Below are 20,161 nucleotides of genomic sequence, written 5' to 3'. Positions count from 1 at the left end.
CCAACACTCCACAACAGCTTCAGATTTTTATACACAATTTAGAATTGATTTTTAAAAACGTATTTCTGAGCATCCTCCTCCCTTTCTGGGAAACTTGAACTGTAGCAAATCTCTGCAGTTTGTAATACTCACCCTGCATGCATGAATATGTAGGTTAGGTACCTCCAAGCCTGAGCACGGAGCTGAGGATGGTAAAGCAATGCATTCTTCAGGTATGAGGGATGGGTGACTTGCAGCACAAATCTGTCTAATACCACTCCATTGTAAAGAAAAAAGGCAACCTAGAAGAGCAGGGAGATTCCTTGGTTAGCAAATCCCTTCTCTCGCTCAAAAGCATTTTGTAGCTCAAAATCAGGGAGAAGAAAGTCAAATGTACAATAATTTTTCTCCCATTTGACAGCTTCACACAGCATGAGTTCCCTGTCTTGAGGAACCTGCAACACATTGGTATAACTATACGTGGCTTTCTGTAATGCACCACCAGCCACTGAGTCAGAGGAACTCAGCACCCTACTGATCAGTGCCATATTATATCCTTCTCTATGCTTATTCCAGCGCATCACTAGCAACTGTGCAAAGACCTCATTTGGGCAACAGATGAGCAGGTCAGAATATTTATTCCTATTTCTCTTCCCTCCTTTTTCTCTCCATTCACAGAACAGAGGTAACTGTATAGGAATTTTTCTTCTAATTCCATTATTTGAATTACCAGTTTCCCTACAACTGTCCAGATTTTCACTCCTCAGAAAGTTTTGCTATAGTTCCCCAAATTCTGTAGTTTCATATACAAATTGTTTCAATGACTAATAACCACGCTTGGAGACAGATAGGACCACAGTGTCCACTTACACACACATACAGGTAAGCCAAAATGGCTATCAGCTTAGTGTTTGTCCTTGTCTGGGTCTAAACAAATCCCACTCTAGCTCTTGGTCATGTCCCAGCAAAGCCTTTTGCAGCGTGGTGTGGGTTCCCAGAAAGATGGAGTTAAGGTACTTGCCTCTACAATAGTGATGGTAATCATGAACCAGGGTGGAGGGCAGCAGGTATAGCTGTCGTAGTACCACTTGCGGTCTATCTCTCGTGGCAGGGTCTCATATGCAACATGCCGGATCAGCCTCTGAGAAAGGCTCAGCCCCGTTTCCTCCAGCAGCGCCTTGCTGCACAGCCTCCTGTTCCCCTGGAGGATGGCTTGGCGGAAACTATTCGACCTTTTGTTGCTCATCTGGGTAAAAAGAAAAGGAAGAAACCATGAGAACAAAGCAAGACTCGGCACAACCATCCAGGGTGATTAGTGCCAGTTTGGCAGCGCCAGATCCAGGCAGGCAGGAGAACCACCACCAGGCTGGAGCTTTAGGAACCAAGTCTCAGGATGATCATGGAGTGACCTACATGGGGTGCGAGGAAAACCAGTACCAGGGTCTGCTATTACGATGCAAATAAATGAGTTCAGGGCAGAACACTGGCAAGGCAGAGCAGAGGCTGCCAATACACTTGGCTGAGCTCTCTGGCCCATTCTCCAGCCTTCCATCCACTGTCTTCACCATCGGTTATCATGATCCACAATCCTGTGTCCTTCTTCCCTCATCTCCCCCTGCTCTATCACACTTCCCTGCACTTGCCATCTCTTGGGGCAGAAAATCTCTTGAGAGTAGCAGCAAGTACATTCACAGCACCTAACCCTCGTGTTCTGGTCCTTGTTGGCAGGAGTTAGCTCTGGGCAAAGAAAATTATCCCTTTGTGTAAAACAAAACTGCATGAGCAACAACAAAGCAACAGACTAAGCTGGTATACAGGCTGTCTCAGCTGCTGTAAACTTTGCAAGAGGAAAGGATTTCTTCTTTTAAAACAGTCATCCTCAGAGGGGACAGGTTTCTGAGATGGTGCAGACTTTGGAGGATACAGCTAATTTGTATATGCATTATCATCTTACATGCATAGAAGTAGCTATCTATCTTTCTGAGCATACACTTTCCCAATTTAGATGCATAATTAAAGCAATTGCATATGCAAATTAGGCAGATGGAATTTTATGCCTAGCCTGCTTGGGGGTTAAAAGAAAGAAAAGAAAAAAAAAAAAAATCAGGTCTGAAAGAGCTTGCTCCAAGATTTGGATAATTGCTAATTAGCCCTGATGTCAAACAAACCTGCTGCATTAGAGTCACTATCTGTACTGGTTGAATCTTTGGCAGGAAGGCTTAAAAGACTAACTATGCATAAAGACCACTGTAGGGGGACCTTTTAAAGTAAAAGGCAGCAAAGTGAACATGACAGCCTGGTCCTTCTTCTGAAAGAACTGCTAACTGATCTCAGAAACCACCAGCATCTTCAGTCTCCCAGAACCAAATAAGAGATGACATTCAACAGCGTTGGCTTCCAGTTGTCTTGGATCACGCTGGTTTCGGCTAGTATCCCAGAGACAGCAAAGCTCAGAGCTTATGCTCTCAGTGCCCAGGCAGCTGGGTAATTGTTCCAAGCTGGACCAAGCTGCTTAAAACACAGTAATCATTGCAGGGAGCCACCTCCTGTTAATCACTGGAGGAAGGTGAAGGGGCCATCTGAGGTGATGGCACCATGACCCATTCTCCCAGCAGCTGCCCACCCCTCCTTAGCCTGCCTTTTGCAGCCTGTCCCTCCAAAGTAGAAATTCATCGATGTGAGCAACACTGACAGGCAATTGATCTATTTCAAGTTATTTAAAACTGGCAAATAATTTGTTGTTGTTGTTCTTCTTGAGTTGTTTTAGTGAGAAAAAGGTTTGCCCTAAAAACTCTTTCTCCTTTCTTGGTATTTCTCCTTTGCGCTCTCTTTCCTTCGCTCATTCATAAAACACTTGCAAAAGAGCAGTTCTGGCAAAAGAAGCAGAAAAGGCAAAGGAAAAAAAAAAAAATCTGTCCACAAAAGTCTTTCTTCCAGTCTTCTCAATTCTATCATCCAAAAGCTTTTATCTAAAACTAGGGGAGATGAGGGGAAAATAATTGTAGGTGATCTTCTGTTGCATTAAGAAAGCCCACTCACGTTGAAAGACAGTATTTTCATAGAGAAACATCCACCAGGTGTTAAGACTTTCCTTAGCATTTATGAGACGCTTTTTGTTAAGGTGACAGATGTACCTCCGTTTCAAAAGGTACCTTTAGCCACCTAATGACCTCACTGTGTCCACAGAAGAAAGCTTCGCTCCAGGTGAGTTCAGAGCAGCCTGTCAGAGACGTACTCTGCATGCTCCCTTGCAGAGTTCATTCTGTTCTCTCTGGCTTCGCTCCTCTTGTGGACGAGACTAAATTCAGACTGAAGATACCGGACAGTTGTCTGAAGCTGCTGATATGCTTATTCTACCTACAGTGGTATGTGCAATTTTCCTGCCTACCGCAAAACGGTCAGTGATTTTCCCTGCTGCAGCACTTCAGTGGAAAATATAATCGTTTCCAGGGTCAACCAAAGAAAATCATCACTGTGATTCAGCATCAAGAAGTGCTGACCACCCTCAGCAGATGATCACCTCATCACTGCAGAGACTGGTGAAAGAGATGGGCAGGAAACTCCAAAGGCTGCCGACATTCGTGTCTGTGCTAGGCTCGTAACAGGAACCTCGTAACGCAGGTGCCACTGAACCCATCTGTTATTGCTGAGCACGGCAAAAAGGGACTTGCTCGGTTCAATCGTCTGAATTCAGCACAGCCCCATCAGTCCAGTGTCCTGCTCTGCGTTACTGCTAGTGCTGCCTAAAGAGCTCAAATAACAGCAAAGGCAGTACAAATTCATCAGCATGATGTTTCTGAAGGTGTTCCTCAACATACTAAAAATGAAACAGAAGGGAAAGGTCGTCTTAGTTTTGTTAAGAGCAGAATATTGCAGGATCACTGTGGAAGTCGCACCTCAGATGAACAAAGCCTCTGGCTCTCCCAGGGGAGGTGGGAAGCTGGACCTCACAACACTAAGTGACTTGCCCAAGGCGATACACTACAGTTAGAAGAATCCAGGTTGCAGGACTTCTCTGATCACTAGGCTGCACTGCTTTCAAGCCCTTCTGTTCAGCAGAAAGCTCTGCCCTCCTCCTCCAAGAGAGGAAAATAAACCACAGGACCTTCCACAACCCACATAGAAGCCAAAACGGAAGCTCATGACAATGTGATTTCCTCCAAGGAATGATGAAAGACAGTCATGACTTTGTTCTCTCACCTACCTGTTCTCACACCCCATTATTTTTACAAGGTGTTCCATATTGGTTGTTTCTGGCCACATCTGGATGATAAAATGCCATGAGTTATTTAAATGGGTAACAATAGGAAAGCAGTAAATGTTGATATTACAAGAGCAAGGGAAGCCCTTGGGCAAAATGCTGATAGCTCTCTCAGGAGCACATGTGACTGCTGGAGAAAGACCTTGTACGCCTCAACACACACAACAAGGTTATTTCTGTACACTATGAGGCACTGCCCATTGGCAGCCTCTCTAAACAACAGGTATAGATGTATCACATCAACTGCACTTGTGAGTAGCAAGCACAGCCTCTTCCTCCTAGTTAATTTTTGGTAGACCTCCCCAGATATTGTGGAGGTAGGCACAGAAAAACATACAAATGGATTAAGAGTTTCTAGGGTTTGTCAATACAAACAAAAGCGAATGCCTGAGAAATCATTTATGGCTAAATCAGATATGAGGTCATGGGATCAAAGTGTTCAGAGATGGAAAATACTTTTGAAGTCAACTTCTTAGGCAGCTGGAATCCTGTCCCAGGATAGGCATCTACTGGGTATTCACATTCACCAGCTTTTAGCAAAGATGCAACAAGAAAACTGCCTCCAAATTAAATGGAGCAGGTCACTAACTGCTGCAGTCTTGCAGAACACACAGAGATATCCAGCACCAGATTGTGACACACCAGCAGACTCCTTGGAAGGAACATGACTGGGAAGGAAGAAATGTGACTGGCAAGGAGTGAAATACTCCCTGCATTCACCAACAACAGTAGGTGCTGTGTCAGTGGGAGCCAGATTTCAATTTACCCAGAAAATTAAAAGCCTTTGGTACCCATAATTACAACTCTAACTCTTCAGAGCTCCTGCCACCTCAGGCAGGGACATAAAAATATTTGTCAGGCCTCCTTTAGAGCAGACAATATGGAAAGAAGGTCCAAGTTCTCTCTAAATGCTGTAGCCTTGGCGTGGTTTTATACCTAGATGAGGTAGGGACACACATCATCAGGAGCATATCACATGTGCTAAAAAGCCCCCACAATCCACTAAGATGTAGATGACTGGATGTACTGAGCACCTGTTAAAATTAGGCCTCTCAGTAAGACGACATCCTGATGATCCCCTACCTGCAATCATTGCCCATCACACTAATGAGAAGATGATCTCCAAGAGGCAGCACAGCTGCCTGCTAAAGCTCAAGCAAACACAACAGTCCTGGGCCTGCTCACATAACCCCACAGGCCTTTGGATCATGCTGTTAATCTCAAGCTAGGAGGTGATGGGCATGAGGAGAGACAGAGGATTAAGTCACTATCACTGCTCTCACCAACTCTTGATGAGAAGCCTATTTTGTTCCTCAGACTGACTTCGGAAGACTCAAATCTTCCCAAACAGAAAGTCTCCCATATGGTCACAATTTGCTGACTTGATTTTGGTATTACATAATATTGGTATTTATGAGTCAAGTATTTAATCATCAGCTGAAAGAACACTGGGCCCATTGTTGGCCTGCACATTATTATGGCTCCAGAAGCTCAGGGCAGCCCACCCCACTTCTCTTCATGCAATTGATCTGGGACTTCTTTAATGAGCGTGGTATTAAAGCTGCAGGCAGATGGGTACAGAAAACTGTATGTGGGGAATGAAGGTAGCAGTGGGGAACACCGCATTGCCTTAGTCCTTCGTGCCTGAAAAAAGTTATTATGCAGAGAGAAAGAAATTTCCCTTGCAAAACAGCCAAGCTGACATGACTGGTAACCATGCACTGCCACTTCTGCCCTTTGGTATTACCATACCAAGACAAAACAAGGCTTAGTGCTACAGCTCTGCTCAAAGGATGGGTTTGATACATCTGCCAGAAAGGAACATTTTTTCCTACTTAGATCTGAACCTGTCTTCAACATGGAAAACGTCAAAACTTAGGATAAGAGTCCTTACCATCTAGTGTGGGACAGTGCCAAACTTTGGTAAAGTACAAAGCCCTGCTGTTGTTCAGGATACATGCCAATCTAGAACGAATCTCAGATAATCTACAACTTGCAATGGAAACTGTCCATTCCCACTGGCAGGCCAATTTCTCTGGGTTTCTTGGCCATCTGTACTTTTGCTGCCCCAGATAATCAATAGCCAAGTCATGTAGCATTTCCCCATCTCCAGTTTCATGGCTTGTGTGGGGCACAGTACCCTTTTTATGTTTTTTATTCAGCCTCACTCAAGAGGTTTTGAAAAACATGGATTTCTGCCCATCACATATTGGCATCTTTGAGGCTGGTCTATGGCTATTTTTAAACACGTACAACACTGTGACAGGCAATGCATTCAGCTCTCCAGCTCTGATCCTCCAAGACACAGAACACTAAATCAGAAGTTAGCACAAGCTTTTTAAAAGCCTCTGTCAGCTCCAGTTTTATAACCCACTTTACTTACAAATGCAGCCTTTCCAATCAATTTTGCTTTCAACATTCACATTGATTTCCTTCCCTCACTCCGCACTTCTACAAAATGCTAATGTGGGTAAAGACTACTTCTCCCAAAACACATAGCTCAGCATCAAGTTCATCTGTCACAGATGTTCACATCCTCTGAGCCAACCTGGTAGCACTTTCCCAAACAATATCAAATGGAAAAAAAAGCAAATACCAACATCCTGATTTGCTGATCAAGCAGTGGTTTACTCTGGGGATTCAAGAAAAGTTACAGGCAGCAGACACCAAATAAATTATCCTGGTCACTGCAGGGGTATTCCCTGCTCAAGGTTTTGCCTGGACTCCTATTAAATGTGCCAGGCTCAGACCTTCCAGCACTTCCATTAGAAAAGGTAAACCACATTCAGATATCAAGGTTAATTGCAAGAACACTGCTTGCAGGACAAGACTAACATTGTGCTTCCAATAACATTGTGTCAAAACACAGCAAGTTTGAAACTTCAAACCCCCCCAACACCTGTTCCATTTTTCATTGGTGCTGGGAAGTATTCCACAACTGAAAGGAATCCAGATTTAATTTTCTGAAGCAAAGTTTTAAAAAAATATCTTTACAACATTTCCCACTCACATGTGTATTTTAGATACATACATAATTAAACCAACCATTTAAGTTGACATTGTGCTTCTCAAGTTTCAGCTGTACCTGATTGGAAACAGCTGAGGAATCATGGTTAAGGATGGAAATTTCTATGCTAAGTTCCACTTTAATTGGCATAATGATTATTTGCCAGACTAGTTCACTGGAAGAAAGTTCTCTCTTCTGCTGCTACGTGTAGTCAGTATCTAATGGACTCAGATCAATGTACCAGCTGAACACACTCCAAAAGCAGCTCTTGCATCCCGGTTACTAAGTTTCAAGATACTCACTTGGCCCTCTGATGGCTTTTTCTCCCCCCCTCAGGAGATGCACACAGCTCTTGGAACATCAAGAATCACCAGTTTTCTCCAAAATGGGAAGGAAAACAACACAAAGGCAGTGTGAGGCACATTTGTCAGAAGGGGTGTCCAGCTGCTGGAAATGCTCCCTGGAGTAAGAACTTTGCACCTCAGTAAGGGCTTTAATAAGCTGAGAGGTAAGAGATGGATAAGGGCACAATCACATGACCACTCCCATCTATCTCTTGAGAAAACCTCTGCCTTACTCATAATAGCATAATATTAGATCAAACACTGAAGTAAGAGATTTTCAAACCTTTTTTAATTAAATATTTATTATTATACCTCTGAATGAAGGCCAGGAAGAGAGCTCAGGAATCCTATATTTCCAGCCAAGACAGTGAATCAAGGACAGAGGGAGCACTTAAAGGGGTGTCCTACTGGAAGCTGAAGGACATCCCAGAGGACTCCAGATAGGAGTCCTCCTGATGTTTGGCAGAGGACCTGCCCTGGTTCAACAGTGCAGCTAATTGGAAGCACAGAGGGGAAGAAATGGAGCTATAAAACCTGTAGCTTTGCCTGCAACAAACCTTTCCAGATTAGCAACAGTGAGAACAAAAGGACAAACACTGGTCAAGATCACTAGGACTGAGGTCCTGGGTTATTCTGCAATAGACTTTCAAGCTTAAAACACTCACTAGAAAGTGAATAAGGATTTAGCAGGAAGAGCAGATATTCATTTGGGCAAACTTTTGTCTTGCCTGTGGATTTCCCTGAGAATTGGGGATTTAGGCTTTATTGCTTATCTTCCCAGTGACTCAGGTAATAAAGAATTATATACAGTTCCTGCAAAGCCTTGTTCACTTAAGCCTTCTGTGCAGGCTGTCAGCTGGTCCAGTAAAAGACATGCAAAGACACTGGAAGTGGAATTTATAGCTACTTTATGACTGTGCTATGAAGTACTTCTAAGTACCATTAAAAAAAAACACCCAAGCAAACCATGGTTTAAAGGACCTCTCTCAGCTCCACATGATCTGACAGAAAGAATACAGTATGTAACTTCTTAAAAACTCGTCTCCACAAAGATAATAAAGCCCTCCTGGTGCTGTCCTGTACACACTCACAAAGCCAAAAGATAAAATTCAATGTTTTCTACTTTAGAAAAAGTTATCTCTTTTCCTAGCTACAGATCTTCTTTCACTGTTTCCCCTCATTTCAGTTCAAGCCAGGTTGGAGGAGGTATCCCAAGTAAAAGTGTTACCATTGCAAGCACTGAAACAGCAAAGGCAAGAGTTACACACCTTTCAAAGTAGAAAGGATGGCCATGAAAAATCTACAGGCACAAACAGTGTCCCCACAAGGGACAGAACCAAACCTTGCTTTTATTACCGGAGTGGCTAATAGGAACCAATGGCTTCCAGCCACGCACTATTGAAAAATGTCTTAAGAAAAATATAAGGAGCTATTTTTGAAGCCTTGGAAAGCAATGGGAAAGCAGGCTGGAGTTAGAGCAAGAGGGAATAGGGAGCTAAAGGAACAGCAGGAAGGGTTCAGCACCTTGCAGAACTGGTCCTTCTGACATGGCCAGCTATTGCCTACTAAATCCTATGCCCAGCTGGAGATATGTCCCACCTCTGCTCTGTTAAGATAAAACAACACGTTGAGAGTTTGGAGAAAAGTTCTTTCGCAGACCCAAACAATGTGAACTTTTCATTTGGTGACTACCGATAGGGAGGGGTGTGCTGCTGTGCAAAAGAAGAACGCATAAGTCAGAGAAAATGCTTTAATGTCCCCTTTTAGTGGCATAAGTGGCCAGAGAAGGTCTGCAGAACAATTAAAAAACACAAATGACCCTGAAAAAAAGAAAAAGAAAAAAACCTCTCACAGATGGAAGAGCTCTGTAGCCTCTAAGACAACATGTATTTTAATGGCTACCAGACTACGTGCTTTGCCTTTCACACAGCAAAGGGAAAAGCACTGTGGAGTCCAGAAAGAAAACTGCCATCCCCCTGTGGGACAAGACTGCTAATTCCTAGTTTCTTAGGTCAGTTTAAAATCTCATTAAACTCCATGGGCTCTTTAAAGAAAAAGAGCAAAAAAATCTCACTCCCCACTTCCTATTACAGTTGATAAGGTTGAAACAGCCTCAAGAGAACCCCATTTAATGACACCGTCAATGGCATTTTAGAGTTTTTATCCTTACCAAGTTTCAAATAAGTTGTCTAGAAGGAAAAGTTCCCAATACAACTTCATTAAATCAAAGCACGCTAATTCCACACCCATAGGGCTTCAATTCAGGGCTGTGCAAAGGTGTTAGTTTGTTCTAAGCACATGCTTAAGTTTAATTGTCCTTAAATTGAGTGCATCTTTAAGTATCTTTCTATACTGCATTACAGACTCTTACAAGTCTATGGAAGTGTTAAAACTGGAGTGGGAATTCATTATTTTGCTATATTTTTTCTTTAGAATAAGCTACAAAATAAGTTTCTATAGACTGACGAAGCTGTAAAGTACAAGTCAAAGCCTCCGTTGAACCAGCTTGTTTTCCACTTACAACACTCCAGGACCCACTTTGGACTCGCTGTTTTTGTTTGTGGACTGTAACAGAATCCCAAAGTGCTTTATCCCTTCAGCCAGTCCTGCTTTCTCTTCAAATGCCTACACAGATCACCCTGCTGAGGACAGAAAAGCTAGCATCTAAATCTTAACCTTGGTATTTCTACAGCATCCACTAGCACAGACAGACCATAAGGCTCTGGGTAGTCACTTAATCTCCTTCACCTCCCATATTTTATCTTATTTTTATGATTCCAGCAATATTTTGACATAATAAGTGCCCTTTTGAACGTCCAGCTTGACAGCATATAGCACAAGACAGCCTTCCACCAACAGCTAATCATGTTCCAGCCTCTTCCGTGAGGTAAGAAACTTCTGCAAAGATATCTTCCTCTCACCCTCTCTGATGGCCAACAGACCTGTGTATCTGTCACTCGTGAGGAGGAAGAGCAGAGGCTGCAGATTTCTTAGCCTGCATCTGCAGTTTTATTTCTTTACTTGAAGAGGCAGTATTTGCAGTCTGGCAGCACACTGAGCAAGCTGGAGAGGAAATCACAAAAACTAAAGGAAATCTTTCTCTGGAGGGTAAAGTGTGCTGGCGCCAGCAAAGTTTGGATTAGGATGACCTGATTATTGTTACACACTGCTTTAAAAAAACAAAAGTGTGCTGTTCACTGAAAATGAGGTAGAATTAGCCTGTCCCTAGAAGCCAGCAAGGCGAAGGAAAGCAAGGCGGATGTTAATTCTTGATTTGGAAAACAATGGATGTGTGTTTAATTAGCTAATGTATTTTGCTCACTACTGAGATGCTACATTAGCTTCAAGTTACTACAAAGCTACAGCTAAACATTTCTGTTGGAAGCAGCAGTGTTTTGTTTTTCCCAAGTCACATGAACTCTGCCTCAGAGCTTACTGATTCCTCCCAAACATGCTGAAATACCGTTGCCTTCAGGGAACGGCATTTGGCCTCAGCTCTTCTAGACCCAACACAGCCCCTCAAGCAAATGCTCATCAGAGAGCTGGTTCCCCAGCACCTGGCTCTTTTTCCACTGGAGAATTGCCATTGGCTTTGCCAAAACTGTGAACCCTAACAGAGATGCAACTCTTACTTCCTTCCATCTGCTGCAGAAACAGACCCATGAGGCATAGACAGGCTTCCACAAGTTTCACAGTAAGTCTGTTGCACAGCCAGGAACAACTTAGGTCCACCTGACTTCCAGGCCTGCCCTCTGAACGTGAAATCTGTAGCAGGGACAGAGACATCTTCAGTGTGCGCAAGGCACACCTCCCAGGGTAGTGCCGGTGTTGGAATGGGGGACAGCCACAGTCCCTTCTCCTCAAGTCCTCCTCCCAAGACCAGTGTGGTCCAATCTGGACCACACTGAATGCGCTGAGGTCAGCTTTTACAACACCTTTGTTTCAGCAGTGATCTGTAGAGTTGCACTGGCAGAGAAACCTCTTGGGCTGCAGAACCGATTTTGCTTTAGTCTTGGTATAACCTATGGTTTACTTTTCTAGTAAAAGCTGCTTTATTAAACACAAGGTTCTGTAAAACTTTTCCTTGTCCAGAGCAAGGCTAGGAGTTACCTACCTGATTTTCACAAGAGAATATAAGCTACCACCACAGCCTGAACTGGCTCCATATTACCCCTCTGTCAAGCAAAGTACCGTCTCAGAAGCTTTGTTGCACCCCCTTGCCTCTGCTCACGTGTCTGAAGAGGAACACATCAAGAGGGTGAGGAGATGGCAAAGCCATGATCCAGCCTGTCCAAAGCAACAATCCACATTCCCAGGCAGAGAAGACAAGGAAGGTTTAGCCAGAGAATAAGAGACTGAGTCTCTCCAGGACCTCACTGTTCTGCTCTTTAGCTCTGTTACAGTTCACAGGACATTATTCGAAGTAGTCCAGGACTGCCAGCAGCAACTGCTGTTCAGCAAGGATCCCGGCAGATAACATCTCAACTATAATTACCTCCTGGCTTGTCTCCTCTCTAAAGGTAGCAAAGTTAGTTAAACAGCTTTGTTCATTATCTCCTCCTGTGGCTTATGCTGTTCATAGCCAGAATTTTCACTGTGCATTTTTAGCATCTCTCTTCACAATGCAGAAAAGCAATCAGACAACAGAAATGCACAAGACATCTCCACCTGTACAGGAAACTCTTTTGTTATTCTGCACCATCTCAGACACAGGATAAGAAATCCCATCTGAAACTGCTTTCTGCCATTCTTGCAAGCCCTAGTGTAGAAACAGAAATGGATATGATTGCAGCATTGTGTTTTATAACCATGTGAGATGAATCTCATATGTACAGAGGAGAAATAATTCCCAATGAGTTGCCTATCAGATTTTTTTTTCCAGCCCTTTCTGTTTGCAGATCACACCAGGAGTCTTCAGCTTCCCTGAATTTATTCATTACCCAAATGATTCACTGACTGATTTCTAGGGTCTATTTTCATTCTGTAAAATTTTCAATTTCAGAAATTTAAGCTGCTTTGCTGAGTTGAGAACAGGCATATGTTTTGTGTGGGTATACCCGGGTCTCCTTATTAAGGTGAGAAGTCCTAGAATTACATTTTTGGTGCCTTTAGAAGTTCACAACACACTTTGAATCAGGGGATAACACAACTTTGCCCAATAGCAGTCCTTTAGTTGGGGATCACAGTGTCTGAGAGAGCAGGCAGAGTTATTGGTGCTCGTGATGATGTTGGAGCATATGGGTGCGAGCATTTTTTACTGCCCTCTCTGGGACGTGCAGTACCCTGGAGGAAACAAAGTGTTAACACTATTGCTCTGTGAGGTTGATAGCCTGTTGTGCCTTCTGTAAATAATAATTTCATCGAGTTACAGCTGCTTCTGAGGTCACTAACAGCCTCTCTCGGCATCAGACTCTCTAGTAAGTAGCCAAGCACCCTGCAGAACGAGTAGCATCACATTCTGTCACAGTTCCAGGGAACCCAGCAAAGATCAAGGGTTCTACAAGGCTGAAAAAAGGGAAGACCCTCCCTACTCAATTTTTATCAACAGCAGCAAAGCTGAGAGAAAAAACAGAGAGGATATCATATCCCAGGATCTGACCATTGAAGATAGAGTTCTCTTGATGTCCAGTGGTTAAACCCTACTTTCTGCTGGGTTCTGTGAGACAGTGCATGTTTGTACTAGTTTTAGCTGGGATAGAGTTAATTTTTTTCATAGTAGCCTGAGCAGGCAGCTCATCAGCTCCTTCCATCCTCATGCTTGGAAAGAAACCAAAAGAGCTGCTTGCGAGACAGACACACACACACACACACAGAGGAGTCTCCTTCCTTTCACACCTCTGCTTTGACAACTGCACTGTAATGCATCTTTGATACCCAGCCCCACTCCTCCCCTCACGGCCTCTCCAGTGGCCAGAGCTTTATTCATGCAATTTTACCTCTTGCTTAAAGTTTCAGTACCTTGGACACAACTGGGGGTCCATGAGATTCTCTGATCATGTCAGAGTACTTGTTCATGAATGTTGATGAAGAAAGGGAAAACCACACACACAGAGCCATGCTTGTAAAATCTCTGTGGATCTACTAAAAGGTCAGCCTTTCCCTTCTCCACATCCAGCACCATTGTTTTTGGGAGCAGATCAATTCTTGCTAAGCTACTAAAACAGCCAAATTAACCTGAGCAAAAAGCAGAGATGGCTGATGATCATCAAGCGCAAGCATGCACTTCACCACCACGCAATTTCCAGGATTGACATCTATAAAGTGAAGGAAATCACTAATTTCACAGTGATTCCGTGTCAACTGTGCTGTTTCTTTCCATCAGGAAGCTCAAAAGTCAGGTCTGGGAGCAGGAAACTAGGGAAAAGAGAAGGAGCCCTAAAAAGTTTGGATGCTGGAAATCAATATCCACTAGAGGAGGAGTGAGAAGAGAGATGTCATTTGTAAGTAGTTTAATGTTCTGGCATTTGCATTGCCTATTGATTAGAAAGTGCAAAAAATGCAGAGGAGGATAGAGGGACTGATGACAGAAAAATCAATGGCTTCTTTACAGGACTCATTCAATAGTAGTGAAGGAAATTTGCCACTTTGCAGAAATCACATCAGGTGGGTGTGAGCTGGCACGATCTCCTATTCCCCAAAGGAGGAGGATGTCCAAGCCTTTCACCTCCCACCTGGCTCTCATTAACTTGTGCTGCTCCTGAGCTCAGTGGAGCGAGGAGAGAGGAAAAAGCCCAGTTCCATTCCTGAGCCTGTTGCGAACGTGTTGGCTGGCCCTAGGCCATCATTTCTGTAAAAGAAATTAGATGATACCTCTTCCTGCTACCTAAGTGTGTGCTCACTCAATTAGCGAATGCTTGCATGGTACTTTGAATATGCCAAACTGTAGAACAAGCAGCTGTTACTATAAATACGCTGCTGATCACAGAGTACTGTTGACCACACTGTTTGTTAAGCTGGAGCTGAGGAAAACCTCACACTCACTGTGATCTGTTCAGTAGTTGCTACATTTGTTTTACTGTGTACCTAAATACATGCAAGGGGCTAACAAGACAGCTTGACGAGATACAGCAGATCTATGTCATTGCATCACAGTAATTTCACCTGCACATTGACCATGGCCTGACTGAGGTTGTGACCTGGATCCTTGACAGCTGTGCCCTGTTATCATACTTTACTGATTAATATGAAGACAGGACATATGGAAGACATGTTCTTTCTAAACCAAGAACACATGCATGAGTGACGGCGACAAATGGAGTGATCAAATCCCCATGTTGACTGCAGGAACACACAGAAATGCAAATTATTATACTCTGCATCAAGAACACATCCAGCTTTCCAGCGAAACCTTAGAGATGTCACTAACCTTCATTGCTCATTGACTTTGTCACCCAGGTTTCTTTTACTGCTGCACTAAATCTGCTGGGACTCAGGTGGGGAATAACAGAGCAAGAACAGGGCAAAGCCCCTGGAATGGCCACTGTTCAAGATACCTATCTTGCGGACAACAACTCTAGGCCATCCTGGGCATCCAACAACACATGTCTACATCCGTGTTGACTTGCCAAACTGCCTTGACAAGAAACAGAGAGATCCCTTCACTAATTGACTCATCAGTGAGACAGAGAGGCATCCAGATCATGACTCATGCAGTCTGAGACATCTCACCTGGGATAAAATGAACATGACCTAGAAACACTTTATCCCTGTTGCTGTTGATGCCTACAGCAGTGCAACAGGACTCCACCCAGCAAGTCAACACAACTTTGTCAATATTTTTTTGTGTGGAAGTGGTGAAATCTCTAGATAAAACAGGAGACATCCAGACTGACAGACCTCTGCTTGCAAACAAATAGCTCTTTATGACAGCTACCAACTGCTACTGAGAGCAAAAGCCTCTAAACTAGCAGCAGCCATTGCTTCATGCTCCTCTTACAACAGTTCCCACTGTTTCTTCCCATGCAAACTTGTTTCCCTGGAAAAAAAACAGCAGCAACCTGACTCTTGGCTTGAGAGTTCAGTCACCACTGAATGCTTCAGCAAGCCCATGCAGAATGTGACGCAGGGACACAGCAAACGCTGGCATTGATAGAGGGAGGCAGGGAGAGAGACTGTCCCTCAACAGACAATGTTTTAAGCAGAGCCAAGGACTGACAGGCCCTGCCAGCCAGAGCACTCACCAGGTTGACGAAGTCCTGGTAGCAGATCCTGCCCTCGGAGTTGCTGTCTGCCAGGGCCAGCAGGACCTCCAGCTTGTGGGGGTCCAGCTCTGAGCCGTGTCTCTGGAGAAGGGAGCGAAACTTCTCAGTGCTGATGTAGCCAGTGTTGTCAGGATCGAACTGGGACAGGAGGGAAAAGTGTCAGAATTAATCGTTCCATGTTACACACAACTCCGCCCTCCTATGCATTCATCACCTGCTGCAGACCCACAGGGATCCCAGGAGCTGCTTTAGGCTTTGGTGACACATTGCCCTGCAGTCACCCCATCTCCACCTTCCTTTCACTGCCCAGGGAGTGCAGAGCACCCTGCTGCAGAGAGGGGTGAACCCAGCATCATCATCCACACCACCATCCTGTCTCCACCCAAGCTTCAGTTAAGTCAGGTCCCTTTACTTTCCTTCATTCTGCATCATCATTTCTCTTGGCTATTTTTTATATGCCTCTCTATCTGGACTATCAAGCAAACCAGAGATGCAGTCTGTGAGATAAAATGTACTGAAAACAGTTTTACACCTGTATTTCCTAACACAGTTGCAACACAGGAATGTGCCATCCCTCCTCAAGCCCTTTCTGTGCTCAGTGTTTCTGACAGTCACCTTTCCAGATCACCTCTACAGATGCCTTCAAAATGGTAAGTGCTTTCACTGCTGAAGAGCTCTCTATTTTAAGACGGATTGGAAAGGAAGTCTTTGGACAGGGAGGAAAGCAGATGAACATTATGGCAAACTAAAAGTGACAAAACAGCCACATGCCATTTTCAGAACATAAACCAGAGTCATTAGAAGGAAAGTTCCAGGTGACATTTGGAGCAAATCCCACTCTGACCAAAAACATCACTGTTTTCCCTCATACTAAGTGGTTAATCTCCTAAAAATGCCACTGACCGAAAAGAGACAGCTTTGCATGGCTGTTCAAACTTACAACTGCTTCCAGCAACCTCTAACCCACGCTGAGCTCCCCAGGGAACTCCGTGAGGGGCTGCCAGCTCGCAGGTGGGCGCAGCCTCAGCGCCGACAAAGCCAGTGCTGGCACCACGCCGAGCACGTTCCTTTCGTGCTTTGAAAACTAGTGGACGCAAGCTGCCAGACCAGCCCGCACTAGCTGTGGTGCAGTCTGATCTCCGCCAGCTCTCTGTTGCTGGGAGATTTGCCTTTGATTTCCCAAACTTGGCTGTGAGGACCCTGGTACTCACTGGCCTCCTTTTGTAGATAATGATATCAAGCTTGTTGGCTGGATTGAATGGCTGTCAGGGGGCAGGATGATCAGGAGGGAGTCTTTTCATGGAAACATTTGGGACATAAAAGGCCTTGGCAGAGCCAAAAAGGTCCTGACAATCTTCAGTTTTTCCTAACAGAGAACAAAAGCTGAACAGGCGCCGGGCCTTCGCTCTGATGCGGCGGAGTAAAGGCTGCCTTGGCAAGGGGGGAGGTGAGCAGGGGGATGTGGCAGAGAATGCAGCCTGCCAGCGGCAGGGCTGGCACTGCTCTGCAGCGAGCAGAGCGGCTATAAAACAGAGCAGCCTCAGGCACAGGCAGCTTCTTTAGAGGATGCAGTGCCCACGTGCGAGGATCTGGCTCCGTCTCCTTCTGGCCCGAGCACCTTTGTCCTGCAGCTCCTGGGGACTCTGCTATCACTGGCGGCTTTGTTGAGGAGGAGCTGTCTAATCTGAGATCACAGCCCCTTGCTGGAGCAGGGCTGGTCTGCTATTTTGTCAAAGCAGCAGCCCCTCTGTGAGGAAGCTGCTGGGGCAAGTGGATTACACAAAACAAGACAAAACAAGTGACCTGTGGACAGAGTCGGGCACTCTCCCCCGCCCTCTGCCAAGGCTTGTTCTGTCCTTGTGAGGTGGCCTGGATGTACCTTCCTGACAGCTGGCACCCAGAGCCAAAGGTGGATTTCATCAGCTGTTTACCATTAAACAAGGGCTTAATATTAATCCCTGGAGAAGTTTAGCTCCCCTACTCCAGTCAGCCCACTCTGATGCTTTGAGTTAACAGATCCAATTCTAAAACCAACCCCAAAATCAGGGCTTCTCCACTCAGGCTCAGCTCTGATGCTTTTTGCCTCTTGCTGGGAGTCCCAAGCCAGCCTAAGTGTGCAGTGCCCAATCCCAGAGCCACAGATACCCAGGAAATAAAGTATTATTAGCGTAATACTGGAGATGACCTTTCTCAAGGGGAATTTGCAGAAGCTGGGAGATGAGTCATTCAGTGAACGGATCTAACACCTGCATTCCCGTAGATACTGCTGTGTTCATCCTTGTTTCCTGAAAACATTTGACCTAACCAACATCTTACTTAACTGCACCACTTTAACTATATTTTGACATTTAAGATACGAGAACCTATCTTGTCTAAGATAAAACCATTTGGTCCTTGAGGCTTAAATTGCCTCCCTACTTTAAGGGCCAGGGTAAGTGACTGGAGCGTGGAACTCTCCCCCCATGCTGCATGCTCACTGCTTGACTTTGTAGGAAAGACCAACGGTCACAGCAGTGGGGAATGTGGCTATTCCTTCAAAGGCCAGAAGAGATACAGAGCTGAAGCACACAGGCTCCCGAAGCACAAAAGAGCTGCTCAGATCACAAACCACTCTTCCCAGACTGTTCTGCTTTAAAGTATTCCAAAAAAGAAACATTTTGTAACCAAGAACAGAGATTACACAACCACTTCAGAGCTTCGGCCCAGCCCACAAGGACACACTAATGACTCCAGACTCACCAGCGCTAGAGCAGATATGAACCTGTCACTCAAGACAGTACTGTCCGTACCTGTTACTGGCTGCTGGCTTTCCAAAGGGACAGACAGCTGAAGCCTGTCTGGTGGCTGTGAATGAGTCTCTGCTCCAAGGACGCTTCTTTCTCACACCAACAGGCACCAGCATTCCTCCTTCAGCTTACTGTCTTGCTGCTTGTCCCAACAAAATCAAAGCAGTACAGAAGGTAACTAGTATTTTCAGTACTGTAAATGTGCTAGGGAGCCTGTTCTCCTCTTTCATGTTATGATGTATAATTTTCTTTTTGGCACTAAGGTAATGATACTAATTAGAAACAGGTTTGAATTAAAATGGTGGATCTGAACAGCATGAAAAAGAGGTGAACAATGAACAACTGGCATCTGAACTAAAAAGGCCTGCCTCAGAGCAGGACCAGACCACTGCTTCCACAACCTGGAGCAGAATGTTTTACTGTAAACGCCAGCTGTAAGGGAGTTCTCTTATTTATGTTTAAACAACTTTTTTCAGCATGTAAAAAAATCTCATCTGTCACCACAGCACTCAAAATCCACCCAACACTTCAAACTGCCTCAAATCCTGTTTCTGATACAGCAGCTAGCCACAAAAATCAAGGGGTTGAGCTGGTCCTGCAGAACGTGTGTCCCCACACATGGCAAAACCAACGTGCGACAGCACACTCAGAACACTTGGGTCCATCAGTTATAAAAGAGGCAACTGACCTTTGCTAGACGCTTCATGTATTTATCCATGATGATCTCGTTAAGGGCCAGTTGTCCCACAAGCCCAGCCGAGCACCTTTGTCTCACCGAGAGGACAGACGATGACTGGCAGGCAGCAGCACGGCTGCGCCGAGCCCCGGCCCCAGCCCCACAGGGAGTGCTCCCCAGGCAAAGCCTCCCAGCAGCTAAGTCAGCACAGTGGCTTCCTTCAGCACAGTTACTTCTGCCTCTGCCCTTCTACTTGGGCAGACAAGCGCAACAAAACCAGTGCAGGGATGAGCAAGGCCATTTGTCCCCCCAAACAATAGGACACTAACGGCAATTTCATGCAAGGTTTCCTCCGCATTTCAATGACAATGACCCTTAACTCCCTTGATCCTCAACCAGGCTCTTAAGCAAAAATGTAAATATGGTAATGACCGTAGCAGCCATCTGACCCAGGATCTTAATTCCCTGGCCCAAACCAAGCTATTTTTCCCTATTTCTTCCTTATTTTAGAGCAGACACACCATAAATTGAGGGCCCCACAGCAAAACTACAAGACAAAAATGAGGGGAGGGGGCCTGGCAAACTCTGATGGAAATAGGAAATACAGTTGAGAAAAGAAAATGAAATCTCAAATTGTTCCTCCTCTTCAATTAAAGACACATCAGCCACGGCTGAGTGAGCAAGTAGGGTGGAGGCTGGTGCTGCAGACAGACAATGAGTATCTTGGGAAAACGCAGACTTTTCACGTCATGCGGCCAGCTGCTCCTCTCCCCCATGGCAAACAGCTCCCTGGGGCATCAGAGCAGCTGGAGAGTCAACAGCTGAAGTGGGCACAACATGAGGATCCTTGGCTGGCTTTAGGATTGCAGATCTGTTGCAGGAACAGAGAATTTGCTACCACCCATGG

General features: G+C 44.9%; 1 protein-coding gene across 2 annotated transcripts in view; it reads right to left on the bottom strand.

Moving 5' to 3' along the window:
- Positions 1-20,161, bottom strand: part of RHBDL3 (rhomboid like 3) — a 67,407-nt gene that overhangs the window by 12,053 nt on the left and 35,193 nt on the right. For both annotated transcript variants that reach the window (XM_075719996.1, XM_075719997.1), the window contains 3 exons: positions 15,772-15,930; positions 1,001-1,225; positions 133-281 (listed from right to left, as the gene is read on the bottom strand). In XM_075719996.1, coding sequence (XP_075576111.1) covers positions 133-281; positions 1,001-1,225; positions 15,772-15,930 — 533 coding nt within the window. The remainder of the gene's footprint in view (positions 1-132; positions 282-1,000; positions 1,226-15,771; positions 15,931-20,161) is intronic.

This window comes from Pelecanus crispus, chromosome 12 (assembly GCF_030463565.1).
Source record: "Pelecanus crispus isolate bPelCri1 chromosome 12, bPelCri1.pri, whole genome shotgun sequence".
Taxonomy (NCBI): Eukaryota; Metazoa; Chordata; class Aves; order Pelecaniformes; family Pelecanidae; genus Pelecanus; species Pelecanus crispus.
Note: the sequence above shows the minus strand (reverse complement) of the source record. Positions and strands in the feature narration are given on the sequence as shown.